Genomic DNA, 24,028 nt, shown 5'->3' on the forward strand with positions numbered 1-24,028 from the left:
TGTACAAAATAAATAACATGTGTATAATAAACAATACAGACATTTTCTCTTTACTTGTAGTTTTGGTCAAAATACAATCCTTTTTTATTTCCATGAATCTTTCAGCTCCAACACAAAGACGTGTCTTTAACACAAAAAAAATTGGAAAACTGCATTTAGGTAAACAACATTTAGTAATTGCCATATATATATATATATATATATATATATATATATATATATATATATATATATATATATATATATATATATATATATATATATATATATATATATTAATTTGGCAAGTTAATTTGACTATATATATATTACAATAAGTGTTATTTAATATTAAAATATAAATTAAAACAGTATCTAAAATACTGGTGTTTTGAAATTTAAAATTTCTTTGCATTTGATTTGGCTTTTTAAAATTTTAGTTGGAAGGCACAAAGATAACCAACTCTGTTAGGTTTTTCTGGTTTTTGCCAATCTTACCATGCTTTTTACAGCACACATATCTAGCGTTTGTTCATGATACATGTTTGTTCCTTTCTAAATAATTGAAATCTGCGTTTCACAACAATATAGTGTTGGACAACAAATCACATACAATAAAGGTGAACACCAAGCACTGGGCTTAATGGGATGTCCTCAACTAGTAATCTTTCCGTCTTTCTTCAGTTGTTCTTCAAGCTTTGTGAAGAACTCAGTCATGGAGCCTGGGATGGCAGCTTCTACAACGTTCTTAGGAAGCATACCTTTGATATCTGGCTGAATTAAGCTGACCAGCTTACACTTATTAGGGTCTCTGTAAATAGGCAGAAAATAAAACAGGTCTGGAAAAGAGACTACAATGTTATATACATATATACTAGTATTCTGAATGTTCTAGATTTTATTTATATCTAAGTAATAGCAGATCTTTAGTACGATTCTCGGGCAATATGCTCTATGAAGTGCTAAATTCGTCATCTGAACAAATTTTTGAAAAAGTGACATATAAATATACAATTTTTTTTTCAAAAATAGACATTTCAGCGGCGAACTTTTACTGTTCAAACAGAGCCACAGATTGTGTGATTAGATCATTACCTGTGACTTTTTCGACAGTAAAAATTACTCTCACATTTTTATTAATTTCGTTTAGAAAGTATACTTTTGCAGGAATAAATTAAGCAGGAAATCGCTGCATGTACAGAGCTTATAGAATATTGTTTGTTTGTTTGTTTATATAGAATATATGTAGTGTGGAATCCATACAAAGTTAATAACATTGTTAGAAGTACATGTACACGTATTTCATGTATAAAATATATTAGTGGCCGCGATTACGTAAAATATTTAAATATATTCTGCACTAGACTTTTCTGTTTTAGTTGACCTTCTCTGGGGATTTTTTGAAAAGATAGAATCCCATACTTAATATTTTCTCCCAAATTTCAAGTGCTACTACCTTCGTAAAGTTCAAAATATCAATTTTTCCATGCTATGCTATTGGGAAAAAAAATCCATGCTATCTCATATTCTTATTTTTGTTTTCAATTCCAAGATAGGATTTCTATTTACACTTCAGAAATTTCCACAAGCTGTAAAAATGGTTATCGTGTACATATTTCTATAAGCTGATAGAAAATGCAACATCTATTTACACAGGTATTTTTTCTCCTATATGTTTTACTCAACACCCATTTCTGCTAAATTTTAAAAATATTTACACTGGCAGAAGGGCCAATAGAAGTTTTCCCCCAACCCTGTCGCTACTGTTCCATTTACAAGTAAATCGGTATTGAATCAGTATTGGAACAAAACAAGACTCTTTGAAACTCAGCAGAAAAAAATGAAGCCTTCATCAAACATACATTTCTATCAGAAAAGTGATAATGAACAGACTAGCTATAAATTAACGTCACGCTGTTCAACGAAACGAAATTCAACGAAAGCAGTAGAAACTAGAATAAAACCGTACTCAGTGCAAAAAGATCGATATTAAGCAAGAGTCTGCAAACTGCCAACGACATCTAAAACATTCAGGTTTTTAGCACTTGGAGCAAGACACCCCCCCCCCCCCCCATCATTGGTCGTGAAAAAAAGTGATGTTATTCTTGCAGAAACAGACGGGGATAAGTTTCTGTTATTTTTTGTTTTCTTTATATTCGAATCATAGAAAATAAGCTTTCAAGCATTAGTAGAGAAAATACAGGTGGAAATAATAATTCAATCTCCAAAAATGATTTTTCTTTTCATCTTCATTTCTAAGTTTAAAATCTGGCAAGGTGTACATCATTTCTAAGTTAATTTTGCAAGGTGTACAATTTAAAGATAGTTTCCCTTCACATTTAACAGTTTTGGTTTTGGCGTTATAGGTAGAAATGGGTTTAATGTGATAGGGAAAAAAGAAGGAAAAATGTAATTTTTTCGTGACTTTACTGGCACGCAATTTTTAAACATTAAATATAAATATCATGCGCTTTTCTTATATTAAATTGTCGTATTCAGAATATTTCTATAATTACATGTATAATATAATGAATGAAAAATTAGATCATTCTTCAAATCGCATTTTTTTAAAAATCATTTCTGATAAAATCTACAAGTTTGTAGAGATTTTATAACATTTAAGGTTTAAACTTCAAAGCCAAACCCATGTAGAAAGATGGTAATTTGTGACGTTTTCCCTAATCCTACTTACAATCGGTATTTTATAACTAGTATTCCACAGGGGTAATTCCAGCCTCTTACATACTTCTTTTCCTCAGGAAACTCCTCTAGCTCCACACTACACGCTACAAAACAAGCTCAAAGTAACAAGCACTGACCATTTATGTGCAAGCAACCCATTCATACATTTTTGCCACTTGAAAATACACACTTCATACTGCTCCGATATTCTCATTATCAGTTTGTGTTAATAGCCATAGAAAGTGTTAAAACTATTAGGAAGTTTTTTTTGTATTTTGAGGATAATGGCATTCTCAAGTAGCAAAATTGAATCATCAGCAGGAACCAAAGCAGCCAATATACCTGTAAAGGGATTAGCAAATTATGTCTGAAGCAATGACAATATAAACATCATTCTGCAAACTCCCTCATTAATAAATGTTTATGTAAAGAGAACTTGTAGGACCTTATCTTAATCTTCCTCTGTTATGTTCTGTATATTTCTGAACTTGAAATATGAGTTTAGATGATTAATTATACCTTGATAGATTGCATCTTCAACCCACACATCTTTTTATTATTACTATTACCATGAAAACATAAACATACTATTATGGAAGTGCACCTTTTCTATAAAACTGTCATTACATTAACAAATAAAAAGAAGTATGTGTTATAAAAAAGATAGTTTGAGGTGTTAGTCTAAATCAAGCCATTCCTTTAGGCGCATGGCATGCTGGGTACAGTCATGTGACTTACTCTGGGTATTTGACACAGATCATGCCACATGACCAGTTCCAACCCCGCACATGATCCTTGACCTCTGGGCATTCAGGGTAATCAATACTGATAGCTGAAATCAAACCAATCTATTATCTATGAAATAAGATGAAAATGTTTATCACTGCTTTTAAATAGTAACATAATCAGTGGTTACACACTTTGATCATATGCATCATGTAAAAAAAAGAGGGGAGAGAGAGAATGGGGAGAGAAAAGGAGAGAAAGACATGGAGAAAAAACCCAGTATTGGATGGTTGTTTACTGTAAATATTGTAACAGGAGAAATGATTGTTTTATTTTGAGAGCTGACTGCAGTAACAGACTACTTCAGGCAATTCAAGACCGTTTTTTTTTAATGAGTAATATGATTATCTTAGAATGACTGAGTTACAAGTACAAAGTTCCCTGTGATAAACAGTTATACCATTCCTAGATGACTATCAACTGTTTGTTTCCAGAAGTGATATCCACTGACTTAATGCCTTCTATATTTGGAAATTTTATCAAGGGAGATTGTGACATTTGTATCCATATTTAATTCCTCTGAAGTTGAAAAGATCATTTATCATGCAATTTATTGATATGATTGTTTTAAGATTTTTCTGCAGACAAGTGGTTGTTATGACGTTCTTAACAGCAGGTGGAATTCAACCCATGAAGATGTCCTAGCCTAACTGTTTTGATGAAGGTCTTGGAATTTTATTTTAAAGAACTATACACTATTTTTTTGAGTTTCCCATCTGAATATTTATAAACTTAAAGGTTACAACAAATAGAAAATGACATGTAAGAAATATCTTTTATAAACAATTTTATTTATACTTATATTAAAAGTTCTGGCTCATTGAAACACCCTTTTTAAGAGTAGGATAAGTGGACTGAATAAATAAAATTTGATACATGTTGATTATTGTTAATTAAGGTTATGTGTTTTTCTAAGAGCTTTTCACTTCAAGAAGATATACGTCTGTAATAAATCCCAGTGATAAATCTCAACATTATGTAGGAGCGAACTTCTCATTCATGTTAATCTTTTAAAATAGAAATATGAAGGAGAAAAAAAAGCCTTAGCAAATTAAGGTTCCCCCAATGTGTCCTCATAAATATATATATAAATATATATTTAAGTATAAGTTGTAGAAAAACGTGATTGTTATCAAATTACAAGAGGCCCATGGGCCACAACGCTCACCTGAGTAACTTTGGCCTTGCTGTTTTTCACCCGATTTCCCCCTTGTAATACCTATTGTGGCCCCGCCCTACCCCAGGGGTCATGATTTGAACAATTTAGAATCTACACTACCCCAGGATGCTTCCACATAAGTTTCAGCTTTTCTGGCCCAGTGGTTCTTGAGAAGAAGATTTTTCAAGATATTTTCTACATATTTCAATGTAAAACTTGGATTCCCTATTGTGGCCCCGCCCTACCCCCGGGGGTCATGGTTTTTACAATTTAGAATCTACACTACCCCAGGATGCTTCCACATAAGTTTCAGCTTTTCTGGCCCAGTGGTTCTTGAGAACAAGATTTTTAAAGATTTTTTCTACATATTTCAATGTAAAACTTGGATTCCCTATTGTGGCCCCGCCCTACCCCAGGGGTCATGATTTGAACAATTTAGAATCTACACTACCCAAGGATGCTTCCACATAAGTTTCAGCTTTTCTGGCCCAGTGGTTCTTGAGAAGAAGATTTTTCAAGATATTTTCTACATATTTCAATGTAAAACTTGGATTCCCTATTGTGGCCCCACCCTACCCCTGGGGGTCATGGTTTTTACAATTTAGAATCTACACTACCCCAGGATGCTTCCACATAAGTTTTAGCTTTTCTGGCCCAGTGGTTCTTGAGAAGAAAATGTTTAAAGATATTTTCTACATATTTCAATGTAAAACTTGGATTCCCTGTTGTGGCCCCGCCCTACCCCCGGGGGTCATGATTTGAAGAACTTAGAATCTACACTACCCCAGGATGCTTCAACATAAGTTTCAGCTTTTCTGGCCCAGTGGTTCTTGAGAAGATTTTTCAAGATTTTTTTCTACATTTTTCAATGTAAAACTTGGATTCCCTATTGTGGCCCCGCCCTACCCCCGGGGGTCATGATTTTTACAATTTAGAATCTACACTACCCCAGGATGCTTTCACATAAGTTTCAGCTTTTCTGGCCCAGTGGTTCTTGAGAACAAGATTTTTAAAGATTTTTTCTACATATTTCAATGTAAAACTTGGATTCCCTATTGTGGCCCCGCCCTACCCCCGGGGGTCATGATTTTAACAATTTAGAATCTACACTACCCCAGGATGCTTCAACATAAGTTTCAGCTTTTCTGGCCCAGTGGTTCTTGAGAAGAAGATTTTTAAAGATTTTTTCTACATATTTCAATGTAAAACTTGGATTCCCTATTGTGGCCCTGCCCTACCCCCGGGGGTCATGATTTGAACAATTTAGAATCTACACTACCTCAGGATGCTTCAACATAAGTTTCAGCTTTTCTGGCCCAGTGGTTCTTGAGAAGAAAATTTTTAAAGATATTTTCTACATATTTCAATGTAAAACTTGGATTCCCTATTGTGGCCCCGCCCTACCCCCGGGGGTCATGATTTTTACAATTTAGAATCTACACTACCCCAGGATGCTTCCACATAAGTTTCAGCTTTTCTGGCCCAGTGGTTCTTGAGAAGAAGATTTTTCAAGATTTTTTCTACATTTTTCAATGTAAAACTTGGATTCCCTATTGTGGCCCCGCCCTACTCCCGGGGGTCATGATTTTAACAATTTAGAATCTACACTACCCCAGGATGCCTTCACATAAGTTTCAGCTTTTCTGGCCCAGTGGTTCTTAAGAAGAAGATTTTTTAATGACCCCACTCTATTTTTGTCTTTTCTTGATTATCTCCCCTTGGAAGGGGGCTTGGCCCTTTATTTTAACAATTTAAACTCCCCTTCACCCAAGGATGCTTTGTACCAAGTTTGGTTAAAATTGGCCCAGTGGTTCTTGAGAAGAAGTTGAAAATGTGAAAAGTTTACAGACGGACGGACGGACGGACGGACGACGGACAACGGGTGATCAGAAAAGCTCACTTGAGCTTTCAGCTCAGGTGAGCTAAAAATTGAATTATCTTTATGTACTTGAAGATAAAAATTCAAATCTTCTATTCTAGCTGACATTACCGTTTGTTGAAAGACATTCCTCTGTGTCTCGAACAAGAATGAGATCCACAAAGTCTCGAGGTGAGATCAGACCAAGCATAGCACTAGCTGTACAAGCTCGATTTATTCTTAAATCAGGCTGAAAACAGAAACGAAAACATCACTAAACATCACTACACACTTAAGTAGTTTTGCTCAATCAAGACAAAATACCTGGTGTGTGTACCTTTTTACTTTTCTTAATTATCCATTTCTTTCAAATCATTGATACATATAAATATATATGATTCTATAATCTAACATATTGTTTATTCAGTGATACACCAAAATATCTTGACAAGCAAAACAATGTTGTGATTAATAAAATCCTATTTTGGGGAGTGGTGATTTGAAATCCCCAATACGACTCCCCATTTGTACATACCTGTACTGTGTGGATTTGGATAGAAAAGCAATGTCTTTTCATATATAAAAACAAATCAATAATCAAGGACATAAAACATTTTTTATTAAATGTTTGGTATTGGAGTGCATTCCAGTCCCCCCCCCCCCCCCCCCCACTCCTTCACAGTCTCACAACTGATTAAACTACAGTTAATCCTTGTTATCTCAAAGTTGTTTGGCTCCAGAAAAAACTTTGGGATATCAAATGAATTGAGATATTGAGGGTAAAATACAGTAAGAAAAAGCAGTTCAGATTCTAACTCATTTTGACATATTGATATCAATTGTTCCAGATAACACATATTTCAACTGTGACTTATACCTTACTGTATTACTTTATACGATTACTATGAAACCAGCTGCTTTCCAACAATAATGACTACATAGAAAATATATTCATGACTTAAATTTACTGCATGATAGTGAGTAAGATATGATTTCCCGCAGGAGGGGAATATAATTTTTCTTGGGTGAATATATCTTCATATCTCCTGAACGTTCATGCAATGAATTGTAACAAGTTTATTAAACCCAATCAAGCCAAACCTTTAAAAATAAACACAAACTTTTAAATTGTGCCGCACTTTTAAATTCACATTCAATTTTTGAAAAAAGTCACTTTACTAAAGTCCCTTACAGACACTATCACAGACAATGTTCTTTGATTTCTTTCTTTTTTTATAAGCATCCTTATTAGAAAGAAGATCACTACTATGTAGATAAAACATTTTTACTATTGTAAATTGTGACATCTGCTAGCTGCTATTTGGAGTTTTTCTTCAAAGAATGATAAGTATTGTGGGAAAATGCCAGAGTTCTCCATAAAGGTTAAATATAACGAAAAGCATGACAACGACAGGGAAATATGAAGTTTTATGGCCCTGTCACATGACTGTCTAGAACCAATCAGATAATGTGTTACTGTAGATCACTAAATTTTCGCGACACCTTATTTTCGCGAGATAGTCATTGACTTTTTATTAGCGAGACATAATTTTCATGAATTATTGTTATTCCTCTATATAATCTTAAGGAATACTATTATACGCGAGAATGAAATTTTCGTGAGCTCACTGTCTCGCAAAATTACGCAAAAATAAAGTTCTCACGAATAAAAAGTGATTTACAGTATATATAAATGTAGGAGATTAATTATAAATGAGGTATAATAATTCTAATTATTTCATCTTTTCAGATCCCAAAGGGATTGTTTTGTTAGGTACATGTATATTCTGTACAACAGAAAAACTGTCTTGTCATGGTCCAGTAATAAAGAGTCGTTATAAAAGTTTCAGCATGTTTAAGTATACACTAATTAAACAGACCTAAATTAGCTCTTCACTTTATACATATGCATGCTATGTACTATACATCCTATACTCTCTTGTGATAAATATTAATTAAAGTTTCAGAGAAAAAAAATAGGTCAACTTGTCCCAGAAAGAAAGAAGTATGCTTCCCTGTACTTTATTCTAACCCACGTCTGCAATCTCTCATGAAAGTTAAATTTAGATCATTTTATTTTTACATCCTTTAGTCAGGAAACCTAATTTGCTGTCTAAAGGTGATTCCCTTCAGAAATCAATTGAACTTAACTCTATCTGTTATAAATAGTAGACTTGTAAAATTATTGTTTCTTGATCCATTTCCTACAAAATGCATCATAATTCCAATCATATCTAACAGCTTATTTTAAAAGGACATAATGTAGAAATTATCACCCATAAGATGTACAGGAAAACTGCAGAGAAATCAATGATTTCCGCCTACTTAATGGAACTGGTCTTTAATGAAATGTATTTCCAGAGTCAGAGAATAAAACAACCATCACATCAGTAAAATTGGTGATAAAATTCTACAGTTTTATCAACATTTCTGACATTCATGCAGTCTACAGTTCCTCGGCTGGTATAAATCTAATGTAAAGTGACTGTAAAGGCCATTATTATAAGTTTTATGAACAGATCAGACAAATTTCCAGTTACTGTCTTCTGAAATTATTGGTCCAGAATTGATCATTTCCTATTTGCACAGAGACATGAAAATAATGGCTGACAAAATTTCAATTGCAATAAAATAAAAATATACCCCCCAGGATCTTGTTTAATGTGGTTTGCTTTATGAATAAACTGATATTAGTACTGGTATATATGAAAAATGCTTCCCAAATCAAAAGAAAACTTAATGAATCTCCCTTACTTTTTCTATCCACTTCAGGATTTCAATTTTCTTCATATTGGTGTCCCATTTAGCTCTAGGACCATCAGGCAGGGGTTCTACATAATCAAACACAGTTTTGGGGGGACAGTTATAGATGGCTTCACCTTTATATCTGCAATACAAAGGAAAATTGAATAAAAAAGTGCTTACTTTACACCAAAATTTTACACTGTCAATTACATTTGTTAAATAATTCTTCAAAAAAGTTCAAATTTTTTTTTTACCAGTATACCTTGTTTACTCATGACTTTGGCTTTGTTTTTTGTTTTTGTTTGTTTGTTTGTTTGTTTTTTTAATTCTGTACATCAGCTCAGACTGGTCTTTCACAAACATCAAATGCCATATTTGTCAAGCAAAGTCATTCAGCTCCAGGATGTGCAAAATGCATAGGATTTATTTTGTTTTATTTCTGAGCAAGTCTTTATTAATTGTGTAGTTTATAAGGCATTGATGTACTATAACCATGAACATCCTGGACCTTTTGTGCCATAGATTAAGTTTATGTCAGGATATAAAACTGCATCTTACTGTAACATCATACTCCAATTAGCTTATATTAAATGGCAATGAATGCCCCAAGATATTCTTGCAGTATTTACATGTATTGACTTGACTATTGAAGCTGGAGTGTGGTTACATACACCATAGAATGCTTTGATCCTTTCAAATGGAATAACACTATATACTTGAAATGATATCAAAATGCTCAAATTTTTCTTTGAAGATTTTTTAAAATAATCATGCAAAATATACAAGTGTTTAAAGAGAAAACTTATTTGAACTTTAATCAAACTGCACCAATATCTAAGTTGATATTGATCAAGAAACGTCTGTCTGGAAACACCAGGAGAAAGGTTGCTGATACTTCAGCACATGTTGCTAATTTCTGCATCACAGGATCTTCCTTTAACCTGTGTATCTAATCAGAGTCAAAAAGGCAATTTTAATTGAAGACATTTTCTTAATAAAATTGAAAATTGAAGTTGGAAAAGCCTGAATTCAGAGTGCTAAGAGGGAAAACATTAAGGAATCTGCTGAATGTACTGGAAGGGATGCTCTGAGTTTACCGATAGAGTTTACCTATGGCTCTATTTTTTTTCTTTTATATTACAATTTGAAATATTTAAAGGACCAAAAAAGTAGAGGCATGAAAAGAAAACTGCTAATCTATTACTTGAATAAACAAATAATTTGCTTTATCCCATGTTTACCCCTTTATCCTGTGGATATCACTCATTGGATACTTTTTTCATATCCCACTGCTCTGACGTCACAATGGGTTTTGTGTAAAAATGATGAAGTAAAATAAAGTGGATTCCTATATAAAAACAGTGTAAAATATTGATAGTGACGTATAAAACATTGGATAAAAAGAATCTCCCATGATTTGTAGCTGGATATGATTTTTATCCAACTTGTGTGTTTTTATCCCCTTGCCAAGGCTCTGGGATAAAAAAAAAACACAATCCGTTGCATAAAAATCATATTCAACCACAAATCATGGGAGATCCTATATATATCTGATTAAAAGCAGATTTTATTGAGCTTTGACACCTACAAGTTATATTCACATAATTCAGAATGGTCTCTCTAGTCTGTGAAAAGTAAGTAGAAACTATGGAGTTTTAATTGCTTTATAACCGTTTTAAACTTCCTTCAAAACTATAGACAGCTATAATCTGTTCATCATCTGATTTCCTCCCGAGATTTGGTCCACTTCCTTAGACTTCCAGTACGTGTCCTCAAGTTAAAGTACAGAAATATGACTGTTAAAGCAGTATAAATCATGAAGTTGTATCACTTTTAAAATATATAAAATAAGTGGATTTTAAATTCCTGACATTGTCTTTGCACACTGTACTCAATGAACTGCTGCACTGGAAATTGAAATACCATATAAATCACTAGGTTAGCACTTGATAAAAGAGATTCCAATTGTTTTTATTTTAAGAGTGTATTGCATAACACAAAATCCCTAGTCATGAACTCCAGATCATATATGAAATCAGCTATAATAGAGATATTGACTGTATGCATTCCGAGTACATAAATGATAAGTCACTCAGTACAGACAAATGCACTGGATGACCTCAGACATCGGTCATTCATTTCAGCACTTGACTGACAGTACCAACACCTCAAGTGGCCAGAGACATTAATGTTTGCCCTTTAGGACTATTTACAGCTTGACCTTAGCCCAGCAGCAAGTTAAGGACACTTGTTTGATTATTGTGAGGTAGATCTCTTAGTCCACCACAACAAAGGTCAACAGATATGATCATCTAATTGTGTCTGACAGGTTTTTTTTTATGTGACAATTGGAGGGAAACCTGATGCAGGCAATGGTCTGATTGTATAAAACACAGTCCTCTACAAGGATCATGGACTTTAAGTTCAAATAAAAGTAATCTTACAGATCATGAGAGAAATTAATGAACATATTTAATTAGAATCAACGCTATACGAATAATTCAGTAAAGCCTGTAAGTCATCTGAAATATTTATTTAGGAAAATAGTTTGTCTGTGTCAAGGCTCAAACCTTTCACATACCAGCCCTTTACCTTGAAAACTGCTTGCCTAAGAGAGCATTTAATCCATGTTCTCAAGTTTAATAGAGTGCAAGCTCATTACACAAGACTTGTCATACCTTATATGAATAGTTAAGGTTTCAGACCACACAGTCATGGGAGTGAGTGTGTGTATAAGGAATGCTAAGCCCCTGATGTCTACGATACAGCTGCAAATGTAGAGATTAGTCAAACACACTAAATATTTGTAAAATGAAAGATATTACTTTTATAGGTAATGTTGAAGATATGATGGAAGAGATTTTAATATATTTGTACATTTTCTTAACATTTTTTTTATTGGAAAAAATGGGGGGAGGGGGGGGGGGGGCTGCACGGCTAGATACTTTGAAAAATATACAGTTATCAATTAATTAATTAATTACTGAAAGATATTTATTGACAATTGTAGATACAGATTTAAAAAAAAAAATAATGTACATACAGTTTTAACCCACTTATAGCAATGTGCCAATAGAATGATCCATTTTGACCACTTCATTTATCCATTAAATGTTTTAAAACTTCAGGGAAGGAAAATGATACTTGCTGTAAGTGTGCATACAAGCATGTTCGCTGTACCTGAGTTTTACTGTAGAGTTGATAACTGTTTTATTGCTATATAATCATATGATAAAGGCAGCAAAACCTGGTGACAATTCTACCTCTATATATATACATACACAAGTTTACCTCTAAGAGGGCGAAAAAAGTATGGTACTATGAAATCGTTCTTTATTTGCAATTTAGTGTTCAACTGGCTATATATATATATATATATATATATATATATATATATATAAGCATTTGAAACATTTTCTTTTTAATTGGTTCATTGAATTGAATGCTACATTGTATTTAAAGGTCTTTAAGTATCAAGTAGCAAAAAGAACATCATGCATTGTATCAAAGTTTTAGCAACAAAATGACTAGCATGATGTACATGCAATCTGTTTCCTGTATGCTTAAGGAACATTTCAATTTGAAGCAATAGGGGATGGGGGAAAATGATTAAAATACAGGAAGCTTCTAATCAAATAATTCCTGCTAATGTCATGTGTAATTCTAAGCAGTGAAGCAATGTAACAGTTAAATACAGCAGATATAACACAGATCAGTCCTTTATGAGACTTTTAGTGATGGCTTATCTAAAATAGGCTACAGTTATTGAGTTCTGTCAGGGTAGTGATCTAGACTGTAGAAAATCTGGCATACATATCCCTTTAAAAACTAATTAATCTGTGAAAAATGAACAAAAGCATTGTTGTTTATTTAGTCAGAGCTTTTCAGATAGAAATCAAATCAATGTTCTCTTTTGCCTCCGAGTAATGGGAATTAATGAAGTGAAACTTTAAGTATTGATGACTTCCATATACAAGAGATTTTTCTAAATGGGTATTTGCACTCATGAGTCTGCAACAAATGCAATGGTGAATAATGATTTATCTCTCTTTCCCATTCTAAACAGGTTTTTTTTTTTTACTAGACCTATACTTAGTTCAACGTTTTCATTTAGGATGAATATATCTTAATATGTGTTTGTACACTTCTCTATCTCCCTCTTTTCTTTCAATCTCTATCTGACGGCAGCAGCAGCAACAGAAGTAAAAAAAATATTAACAGAACATGAAATGTTTCCTGATAACTTGAATATTTGTTAGTTTGAACTTTTGCTGGCTGTAGACAAATTCTGATACCACACCAAGTATGCTAGAGATCAAACTCTGTAGTATAGGCACCTGTGCAGACCCACAGTTGTTTCTTTTTATGCTGTGTTTGTGGTTTTGATATCAAACATTCCTCTCTAATCTGCAGCATCTTGTCCAACTATAGACTGGTGGGATTTACACAAGAGATTAATTGTTTTAACACCTCTTGTCTGAACATGCCTTTTTACGGGTGTCACTTGATTTGAATCATGAGATTTGAACTTGCTTCTCTTAAGAAAAAACATTAATAGTTCGATCAAGAAAAATGTATGTCAATTTGCAGTGTTTTATAATAAATTATGAAAAAAAAAAACCCAAAGAAATTTGATGCTGTCAGAGTAAGACATATAAATAAATAATAAAACTTGAAGCCTTACTTTTATCCTTAAAATATACCGAGTTTAAATAATCTAAAGTGGAACACATTACTGCATTATTTTTTGATGCATGAGTTTAATTAAATGCACTGAACCATCAAATTATAAGTGTGCATGTTCACTATCATCATGCAACTGTAACTTCCGTAGAATGCAAGAGGAATGAGTAACTGTGGAAAATTTCAATTTGCCTGTTCAGGTCCATCTCATCTGTCAATTAATATTGACAAGTACAGTCAAACATATTTATCTGGGTGCTTCTCAGTTTTAGGCCAAACAAAATAATAGTCTTGTTTCCTGCTACCTGACCGACCCTATTTTTTTGCACCCGACCCTAAAGTTTTGTTTTTTTTTTTAGTTTTGGGGAAAAAAATTGGAAATTTCAAGAATTTCATGTTCCAAAACTGAAAAAAATATATATTCAAGTGGTATTTCATGAAACTGTATGTTTTAAATATGGACTTTCATAAAATACCACTTGAGTTGTGCATCAAAAGACATTAGATTTAATTTTAAAAGATAATATTGACCTATGACATGTTTAATTTGGTTTTGTAATAGTTCATATCCAAAAAATACCATTGGAAAAAAATAAAATAAAATAATAATTTTCCTATCTACCTACCCTATTTTTTTCAGGTTGGTAGCAGGAAACAAGACTATTATTATTATTTATTTTTTGGCCTTAGGGTTTTTAAGTCAATTAATCTTTCAGCAGGTGAATACAACAGAGAGGAATAAGTACACCCTTAGAAACTTTCTAAATATTTTACATCACATACCCTCAAATATCCCCCCCTGCATGCTAAAGTTTTGGTGCAAATAGCAATAAGGTACTCGTATAGAATGAAAGGAAGTACTTACAAGTGTCCAGAAAATTCCTCGGACTGGCGGTATGAAATTTCAAAATTTTTCTGTAAAAAAATATACAACATTTTAATGAATGAAAGGTTTTATCATGTTGATATTTTTAAGATATATTCCATAAATGGAGATGTATGTGGTACATGTTTTGTTTGTATGTATAATCATGTCTTCTGATTCTATATCATCAGTGGAAAGATATCCCTAATATTTGCTAACATGAATCTAGAATAATTATTATTTATATATACTATATACAGGGAAATTTTCGCCCCATTTTATTTTCGCCAGCCTTTCGCCCTGCCCGCAGCGGGGCGAATTCAAAGAACACAGTATAATTTCTTAAACAAAACTTTGACTGGGCGAATTTAAAACGGGGCAAAATTGTATGCAAGTGTGAAAAGGCGAAAATAACACGGTGCGAAAATAACCCTGTATACAATATATATTATAATATGTAAAAAACAGGGTGAATGTAGAGTGAGGGTTCTTGATACACCCTCTTCTATCAAAAACGGATCATGCAACATGGTGTGATAATAATTTTCAGTATGAAGCCACTGGGGCCAGATTCATTTTGTGCTATACAGTTGAACTTTGGTATCTTAAACACTGATACCCTGAATAACATGGATATGTCGAAACTGCATTTGGAAGTCCCAACATATTATTTTTTAACTATTTTACCCTGATATCTCAAAAATGTAGATATTTTGAAGTTTTTTTGCGGTCCTATCAAGTTTGAGATAACAAGGTTTGACTGTATATACCCCTTTACATCTATATGGTACCATATATTGCATAGCATGTTTGGTCTTTAGCTGTCTTATACAAATACAAGGCCAGGCAACTGGAATATAATAAATAAAAAAGTACTGAACCCTCTCAAGCCAAATAGTCTGGTGGTTTCTTTCCTCTCTTTTGTAACATCAACATTTTTACTATTAAACATGCTAAAAGAGGTTAAATATTAATTTTTTTTTTTTAGCACAATAAAAACTTCATGTAGACTCTTGTGATAAATGTATATATAACATCAGTTGCAGTTCATGAAATGAAGCTTTGACTGCATATTTAAAACAAGATGTGTTTGTGAAACACTGATGCCCCCGTATGGCAGCTTATGGCGAAGGTTAAAGTTTCTCAAATGCAAGTCAAAATCCTGGCCAAAAGATAAAAAATGTTGGTACACAAAGAAAGGTCTTGTCTCAAGGAATATACCTGTGAAATTTGAAAGCCCTAGCTGCAACTGTTAAAAAGTTATGGCGAAGGCTAAAGTTTTTTAAAAGTAAGTAAAACGTCAAGCTCAAGGTCAAAGTTGTTGGTATCCAAAGGAAGGTCTTGTCACAACGATTACATATGTGAAGTATGAAAGCCCTAGCACCAACCATTCAAAAGTAATGGTGAAGGTTAAAGTTTTTCGAAAGTAGGTCAAACTGCTATGTCAAGGTCAAAGGGTCAAAGAGGTTGATATCCAAAGGAAGGTGATTGCACAAGGATTACATATGTAAGGTATGAAAGCCCTAGCATCAACCATTCAAAAGTTATGGCCAAGGTTAAAGTTTTTCAAAAGTAGGTCAAACTCCTAGGTCAAGGTCAAAAGGTCAAAGTGGTTGGTATCCAAAGAAAGATCTTGTCACAAGGATAACATATGCGAAGTATGAAAGCCCTAGCTCCAACCGTTCAAAAGTTATGGCCAAGGTTAAAGTTTTTCAAAAGTAGGTCAAACTCCTAGGTCAAGGTCAAAGGGTCAAAGAGGTTGATATCCAAAGGAAGGCCTTGTCACAAAGAATACATTGTGAAGTTTGAAACCCCAAGCCCCAACTGTTCAGAAGTTATGGCCAAGGTTAAAGTCTCATAAAATTTTGCAAGAGTGGGTCAAACTCCAAGGTCAAGGTCAAAAGGTCAAATTTGATGGTACCCAAAGAAAGGTCTTTTCACAAGGAATACACATGTGAAATATAAAAGTCATAGCTCCAACCAATCAAAAGTTATGGGCAAGGTTAAAGTTAACAACAGACAGACAGACAAACAGACAAACAGATAAACAGACAAACAGATAAACAGACAAACAGACAGACAGGACAAAAACAATATACCCCCGGGATCTTTCGATCCGGGGGGCATAAAAAAGGTCTGACTATTTATACTATATTCAGTGTTTACTATATATTCAGCACACTTGTCTCTGGCTGGCTGCATTTACAATAACAATGAAATGGTTCTATATCTATTCTTAAAACTTTATATGTTTTCATTATAACAATCTTAAATTTGAGTTTATGTTTTGTTGTGAACAGGAGAAAGGAATTTCGTCATTCAGACCCATGTAATTTAATTCTTTTTAGTAGAACAATGAATCCCACAGACATCTTACATCAGGCAATGTACTTGAGTGTTAGGACAAAAAATCTTTTTACTAAAATTAAGCATATTGTTGAAGGGATACATATACACAAGTTTATCAAAATCTAGACTTACGGGGAAACAGTCAAGTGGTTTCTCATAAAAGTTAACATTTCTGTGCAAATTTATGTAATTCATGGCCGTAGGAACCAGGGGGGCACGGGGGGCCGTGCCCCCCCCCCCCAATAATTTTGCCTACGGGCCTGTATAATTAGAATGAATAAATTAATAGAAATACATGTAGGCTATATAACAGCTATTAAGACACGATACATACATTGGACAATGTCCAGGGTGCTCTCTTATACTTAAAACATTTAATCATATACATAGACACTCCTCAAATTAACTTGTAAATGTTAATCACAAATTTCATCCCACAAGCTTTTAACCAGACTTTAAGTTAGTTCAAGGACATCTTTAAAAAACTTCGCATACTAAATAAATTCTTCACATTGTTGTGAACGCACAAAGAAGAAAATCGATACATGACAGGCCGCTTTCTCGACTTAAAATTCTTGTCAAATAAATCTTGTCATTTATTGCCATTTATTATTCCCTTTTAAATCATCTTAGATCTCTACCCTTTGCATAATCAGGAAATGTCCACTTAACAGCTTAATATTGATCAAACACATGTTTCTGGACATGTGCTGACAAAACTCACCGATTTCTTAGATGATGTCCACCCTTCGGTCATTTTATAATATCTCTGTAATCTATCCGCAACCTCCTCTGCCTTCTTCCTGAAATCCATTGTTCTTTCTATTAACACTTGTGCCAATTTCTAGTTTGTAATGTCTAATGCCGTTCATTCATTCTTTCGTTTTTATATATACAACACACACTTGAACAATTTGGTCATGTGACTTTCGGTCTAAGAATAGGCTTTGTAATGTGGCGGGAAATATTCAAACACACTTCATGGTCCTACACACATTAAAACTACGCTGTAATTAAAGGTTATTTAAAAACTGATTCCAACCAGTTTATTGCTAATAGATTGATAACAGCAATCGGTTTTCATAAAAAATAAAGAAGAAATTATTCGGTGGATATAAATATTTTATAATTCATGGTTGCCTTAATTGTTAAGTAGATTTTACGTTTCGGCAGATTCATTTTTGTAACTTTTTAATATATATACAAATATTTAATTCACTTACAACTTAACAGTGGGATTGATTTTCATGAAATGCATTATCCTGGAGTCTGATCCTTTGAAAATTTAGATTAAAATTCTGAATAAAAAAGTTGCGGATGGGCGGTCTGAAAAGGTCGGGAAAACAAAAATTCTGAAAGGGGGGGGCTGGCTTGCAGGCAGATTTAGGATAATCTGTCCTCGAAAATGTTAAAAATATATAAACTATCATCGAATGGCAAAATAATAAATAATCTGTCCTTGACTGTTGCTACCCCCCACCCCCGCACCCCACCCCACCAGAAAATAGTAGAGGGGTTTGTTGTTGTTGTTGTTGTTGTTGTTTTTTTTTTTTTTTTTTTTTTTTTTGCTTGTCAGACTTTTTTTCATTGAAGAAGAAAATAAATGATCTGTCCTCGATTAATTTGAATAATCTAACTGTGTCTCAAAGGCGCGGATCCAGTAATTTTTTTCCTGGGGGGAGGGGAGGGGGTCCACCCCAGTTAAAAAATGTCCAACCCAGAATTCTTGACAAGCAAAAAAAAAAAAAAAAAAAAAAACGTTTTCTAAGGGGAAAGGGGGGGGGGGTAGTCCAAATAATTTTTTATTTGCTTCAGTATATTTATCTCAATTCAATTCAATTTATTTATTGATTCACCAAACATGTTGGCATACAACCATGTTACAAAATGAAAAAAAATACAGTGTGTTTTCAGATTACTTAAACACATACTAAAGTACATACATACATGCAAGTTTACAAATCGGTGAAATCAACCACGTTTACAACTTGAAGTTATACATAATCATTATGCAAATAGTATAAACAGTATAATATGGACAGAGATGAACTAATTGATGCATTAAATATATATTATTGCGCTCTATTTTTAGAACGCAATTCAAAACCTTCATGTAAAAATTTGCATGAACTGCATTGTCAGGATTACAAAGTACTTTACAATGATTTTCCTTCAACATGTTATCATTTGAATTATAGATGTTCAAAGGATAATACTTTTTTCGCAAATCTTTATATATCTTTATATATAGGACAGTCATATATGAAATTTATTTCATTTTCTACAACAGTTTTACAATAGTGACAAAAACGAGATTCTTTTGGGATACAAGGCTTTGAATATCTGCCTATTTCAGTTTCTAAAGGGTGTGCAGAAATTTTCAGTTTTGTTAATTTAGAACGTACAGATTTATTAATTGGAAATTTCAAGTAGTAATTCATAGTTCTTTCTAATTTGACTGTAAAATAATAATTTACCACATTTGGTGAATTCAATGTTCTGAAGTTGCAAATTAACATTTTTTATGTAGAAATTTTCCAAGCAGCTGCTAAATGTGTTATCAGTAATATCTAATGATGGAAGTTTAAGTTTCTCAATCTGACTCTGCCAATTATCCTTTACACCATTATTATATAGATTGTCATCTTCTAAGAAAACAGCAATAAGAATTTGATTTCTAATTCCATTTTTATTTTTATGGTTTTTTAGTCTCTTGTAATATTTAAACATAGAGATGAAAGCTTTGCAACAAATAGGAAGTGTTCCTAGCTCATATTTAATGGCTTTTGAAGCTTTTTTCTGTACACCCAAGATGTCTTTAAATATTAAATGCTGTATCTTTTCAAAAGGTAGTTGATCACAATTGTTTATATTAATATTAAAGTCTGAAATCCATATCTCAGAACCATACAAAATTATAGGTTCAATAAGTGGAGAATATTATGTTTTAAAAGAGTTTTTACGGATAAGTTATTATGAAATGGTAAAGAGTGTTTCATTGCATAAAAAGCTTTTCTTGCACGGTCAGCTAGTTGTTCAGCTGCATACTTAAGTTTACCATTATAAGTAAAAATAATTCCCAGATTTTATACTCATGTTCAAGATGAACTATTGAATGATTATATGATAAAAACAATGTTGAGCTGTGTCAGGTTTCTTATTTGAGAAAATCATTGCTTTAGTTTTATCAAGGTTAACAGTCAATTTGGATTTTATGCAATATTCTGAGAGACAGCTATTGAGTTTTGAAGACCTTCTTTAGTAGTAGAGAGGAGAATTAAGTCATACGCATATTTACTCTGCAAAATCCCCCCGGCTCTAGATCCGCGCATGTCTCGAGACAGGTCCTGGTTAAACCACATTCTATCTAGTCCTCGATTATCTTGAAAATAAATATGTCCTTCATCGACATAAAAATAAAAATATTCCCCCCTCCTCTCATGGGTCTCCGCTTAGCCAGCCAAAAGTCGACTAGTACGAGTTATTTGTAGAAAGACTTGACATATACCGCTAAACTATGGAACATACTAAAGACCTGACCTACTAAAGACCTGACCAACAAAAAATTCTCCAAATATCAATATTCTGAGTTTTTATATCAACTTTTTCATGATATTTTCTTAATCATAAGGTGTAATTCAATTGAATAAAGATATATTCAATCATTTTTACCAAATTTATTGTCATTAATCAATTCATTTCATGAAAATTTAATGACCTGACCAAATTTGAAATGACCTGACCAAATGATAATCATTCATCATTGTTATCTTTTTAAAAATATTTGATACATTTTTAACATATATTCTCTATTATAATGATTGATAGTTTAGGCAAAATGTTTTTAGAAACATTTCTACCAAATATTTAGTCAGTTATCCATTCGTTTCATGAAAATTTAATGACCTGACCAAATTTGAAATGACCTGACCAAATGATAATCATTCATATTTGTTATCTTTTTAAACAAATTTGATACATTTTTCAAATTTGTTCTCTATTAAAATGATTCATACTTTAGAAAAAATGTTTTAGAAACATTTTTACCAAATATTTAGTCTATTTAATTGCTTTTTCACTTGTATTAATTGTATTATTTTCTTCTATTTTGCATGACAAATTGTTATATATAAGGAGAGGAACTTTGTAAGTTGTAAAGAACTTGTTTCCAATCCTTTTGATGTACTCAATAAAATATGTTCAAAACAAATATTTAGTCATTTATCCATTCACTTCATGAAAATTTATTGACCTGACGAAATATGAAATGACCTGACCAAATGAAAATCATTTGTAATCGTTATCATTTTATAAAAATATTTAATACATATAATGTTTAAAATTTATAAATATTCAGGTGTAATACTTTGTAATTAAACATTTCTGACAGATAAACACAAACTTATGAACCTATATATTAAATATGCATTGACCTGATGAAACTAAGCCGAATTTACATAAGCAACTTTTCACCAATTATAATTTAAAGTATCGTATGCGCTTAAATTAAAAAATCTTATCTTATATTTTTTAAGCATAAAATAAAATATAGATGACCTGACAGCAATTGCAGTGACCAGACTCAGACCATGTCTATACTAAAAACCTGACTGACCATCATATCTATATTTATTGTACTGACTGATCATATCTACTAAAGACCTGACCGACCATATATACATATAAACTAACATTGTTCAAAGACATAAATACATTAAGTAAAACAAATAGGGTTGACCGACCAAATAAAATAAATAAATGAACGGAAAAAATAAGGAAAAAATAACCATAAAAGAAATCTTGATTAATGATACATGTAATATATACTATCTTTGATATTCTTAATTTTGTGCAGCGCACTTCTATATGTAAATTACATTCAGAAGTGCACAAAGTTAGAAATGTCAAAGTTTCACGTATCTTCTAAAATAATATATATCTACAGTACCAGTATTTATTTAACCTTTCCAATATACATGTATTTATTATCTTGTTTTTTGCATGTATAACATGATTTGTAAATTATCTCAATTTATTTGTTATGACAATCATGCATCATTGTGCTTGTATAACAAGGAGAGGATCTCTTAAGTTGAAAAAAACTTGTATCCAATCCTTTTGTATGTAATATACAATAAAATATGTTCAAAATCAAATCATTTTAATAATATTTAATTTGTGCTTGTAATATCATCATTTCAACCTGTTTGGGTATTTTTTTTATTTTTTATTTTTTTATCAATTTTGGATACAGGAAAGTGTATACATATTTACAAAATTGGTTACTTTTAATGAAGGAGTGTGAAAAATTATCAAATGAATTAAAAGAATGCTTCTTTAGATCAAATCTATAAACTGTATATCAAATGGTGAAATGGATAATTGTTGATCCGCTTACTCTGCTAATTTATTGTGATAGAAGTGTCAAGAGGGGGCACTGGTCACCCATTGTTTGTTCAACAATTACCTACCTACATGTATATCCTTTCAAGGGAGCTTGTGTATAACTAGTGGACTATATCATGTATATACTACACTACTGATTAAAATTCGAGTTAATCAAATTTAAACTTAATTGTTTAAGATCCTATAAGAAGAACAAGTCATCACTTTTATCCTTGTATGCAGAAATTATTTTTCAAGATGATGTTTTATGACGAATGCATGCACTGCTAATAATTAGTAATGTAAATTGGCATCAATAGTTATGCGGAGATGAATCCATGAAAGAGTAATTTTTAGAACCTCATGATGCTAAGTTAAATTCCGCGAACTTTCTGAACAACTCTCTTAGTTTAAATTAGAATTCATAACAGTCTATAAAGTTGTAATTATATATACTTCCCATTTCGGTCAGTTCTTTAGTTTGTTACATTGGTCAGGTCTTTATATATTCATGTCAGATTGGTCAGGTCTCTACACTGGTCAGGTCAAGTTATAAAAACTTGATATTACTTCCGGGAAAATTAAACAAAAGACAAATTTTATTTAAAGCACGTTATAAATATCTGAAGATACATTCAAATATATAATCGGTCAGGTCATCGTACAGTCGATTTATAGGTCAATATTGATTTCATAATCTATATACTTGGATATAAAAAAAATATTTCATTTCAGCTGATAGATAAAAAGATTTTAAAAAGTGTGTGTGCTTGAACATACAGAAAATTAAGAGTTTTAATCTTGAGGTAAAAATGTTCGATCAGTATCTGGTCAGGTCATTAAATTATCATGAAATGAATGTATGGATAAATTGACTAAACATTTGGTATAAATGTTTCTAAAAAAAATTTTATCTGAAGTTTTATCATTATAATAGGTAATATATTTTAAAGATGTATCAAATATTTTTAAAAAGATAACAATTATGAATGATTATTATTTTGTCAGGTCATTCCATATTTGGTCAGGTCAATAAATTAGCATGAAATAAATGGATAAATGACTAAATATTTGGTATAAATATTTCTAAAAACATTTTATCTAAGTATTAATAATTATAACAGAGAACATATTTTAAAAATGTATCAAATATTTTTAAAAAGATAGATTAATAATGATTATCATTAGGTCAGGTCATTTCAAATTTGGTCAGGTCATTAAATTATCATGAAATGAATGGATAATTATAAATGACTAAATATTTGGTAAAATATAAAATTTATCATTATAATAGAGAACAAATTTGAAAAATGTATCAAATATTTTTAAAAAGATAACAATTATGAATGATTATCATTTGGTCAGGTCATTTCATATTTGGTCAGGTCATTAAATTTTCATGAAATGAATGGATAACTGACTAAATATTTGATAAAAATGCATCTAAAAACAGTTTATCTAAACTATCAATCACTATAATAGAGAATATATGTTAAAAATGTATCAAATATTTTTAAAAAGATAACAATTATGAACG

General features: G+C 31.9%; 1 protein-coding gene across 2 annotated transcripts; it reads right to left on the bottom strand.

Moving 5' to 3' along the window:
* Positions 1–286: 286 nt before the first annotated feature.
* Positions 287–18,002, bottom strand: LOC133181664 (stAR-related lipid transfer protein 5-like). Of its 2 annotated transcripts, none has more exons than XM_061316221.1 (6): positions 17,831–18,002; positions 14,758–14,807; positions 9,219–9,351; positions 6,597–6,714; positions 2,672–2,765; positions 287–790 (listed from the first exon to the last, which is right to left on the bottom strand). In XM_061316221.1, the coding sequence occupies exons 1-6, from the start codon at positions 17,918–17,920 to the stop codon at positions 634–636; spliced, it is 642 nt and encodes a 213-aa protein (XP_061172205.1). In that variant the 5' UTR covers positions 17,921–18,002; the 3' UTR covers positions 287–633. The 2 variants fall into 2 exon arrangements, with proteins under 2 accessions (XP_061172205.1, XP_061172204.1); XM_061316220.1 differs by lacking the exon at positions 2,672–2,765 and adding an exon at positions 3,400–3,493.
* Between the last annotated feature and the right edge of the window lie 6,026 nt (positions 18,003–24,028).

Source organism: Saccostrea echinata, unplaced genomic scaffold, assembly GCF_033153115.1.
Source record: "Saccostrea echinata isolate AGI-Se365-2 ecotype Australia unplaced genomic scaffold, CSIRO_AGI_Sech_v1 ptg000009l, whole genome shotgun sequence".
NCBI classification, from domain to species: domain Eukaryota; kingdom Metazoa; phylum Mollusca; class Bivalvia; order Ostreida; family Ostreidae; genus Saccostrea; species Saccostrea echinata.

Coding starts and splice junctions, on each gene's coding strand:
- LOC133181664 (XM_061316221.1), bottom strand. CDS start 17,920: ATGGATTTCAGGAAGAAGGCAGAGGAGGTTGCGGATAGATTACAGAGA. Junction 14,808..17,830: donor GGACATCATCTAAGAAATCG/GTGAGTTTTGTC, acceptor ATTTTTTTACAG/AAAAATTTTGAAATTTCATA. Junction 6,715..9,218: donor TCCTGAAGTGGATAGAAAAA/GTAAGGGAGATT, acceptor TTCTGTTTTCAG/CCTGATTTAAGAATAAATCG.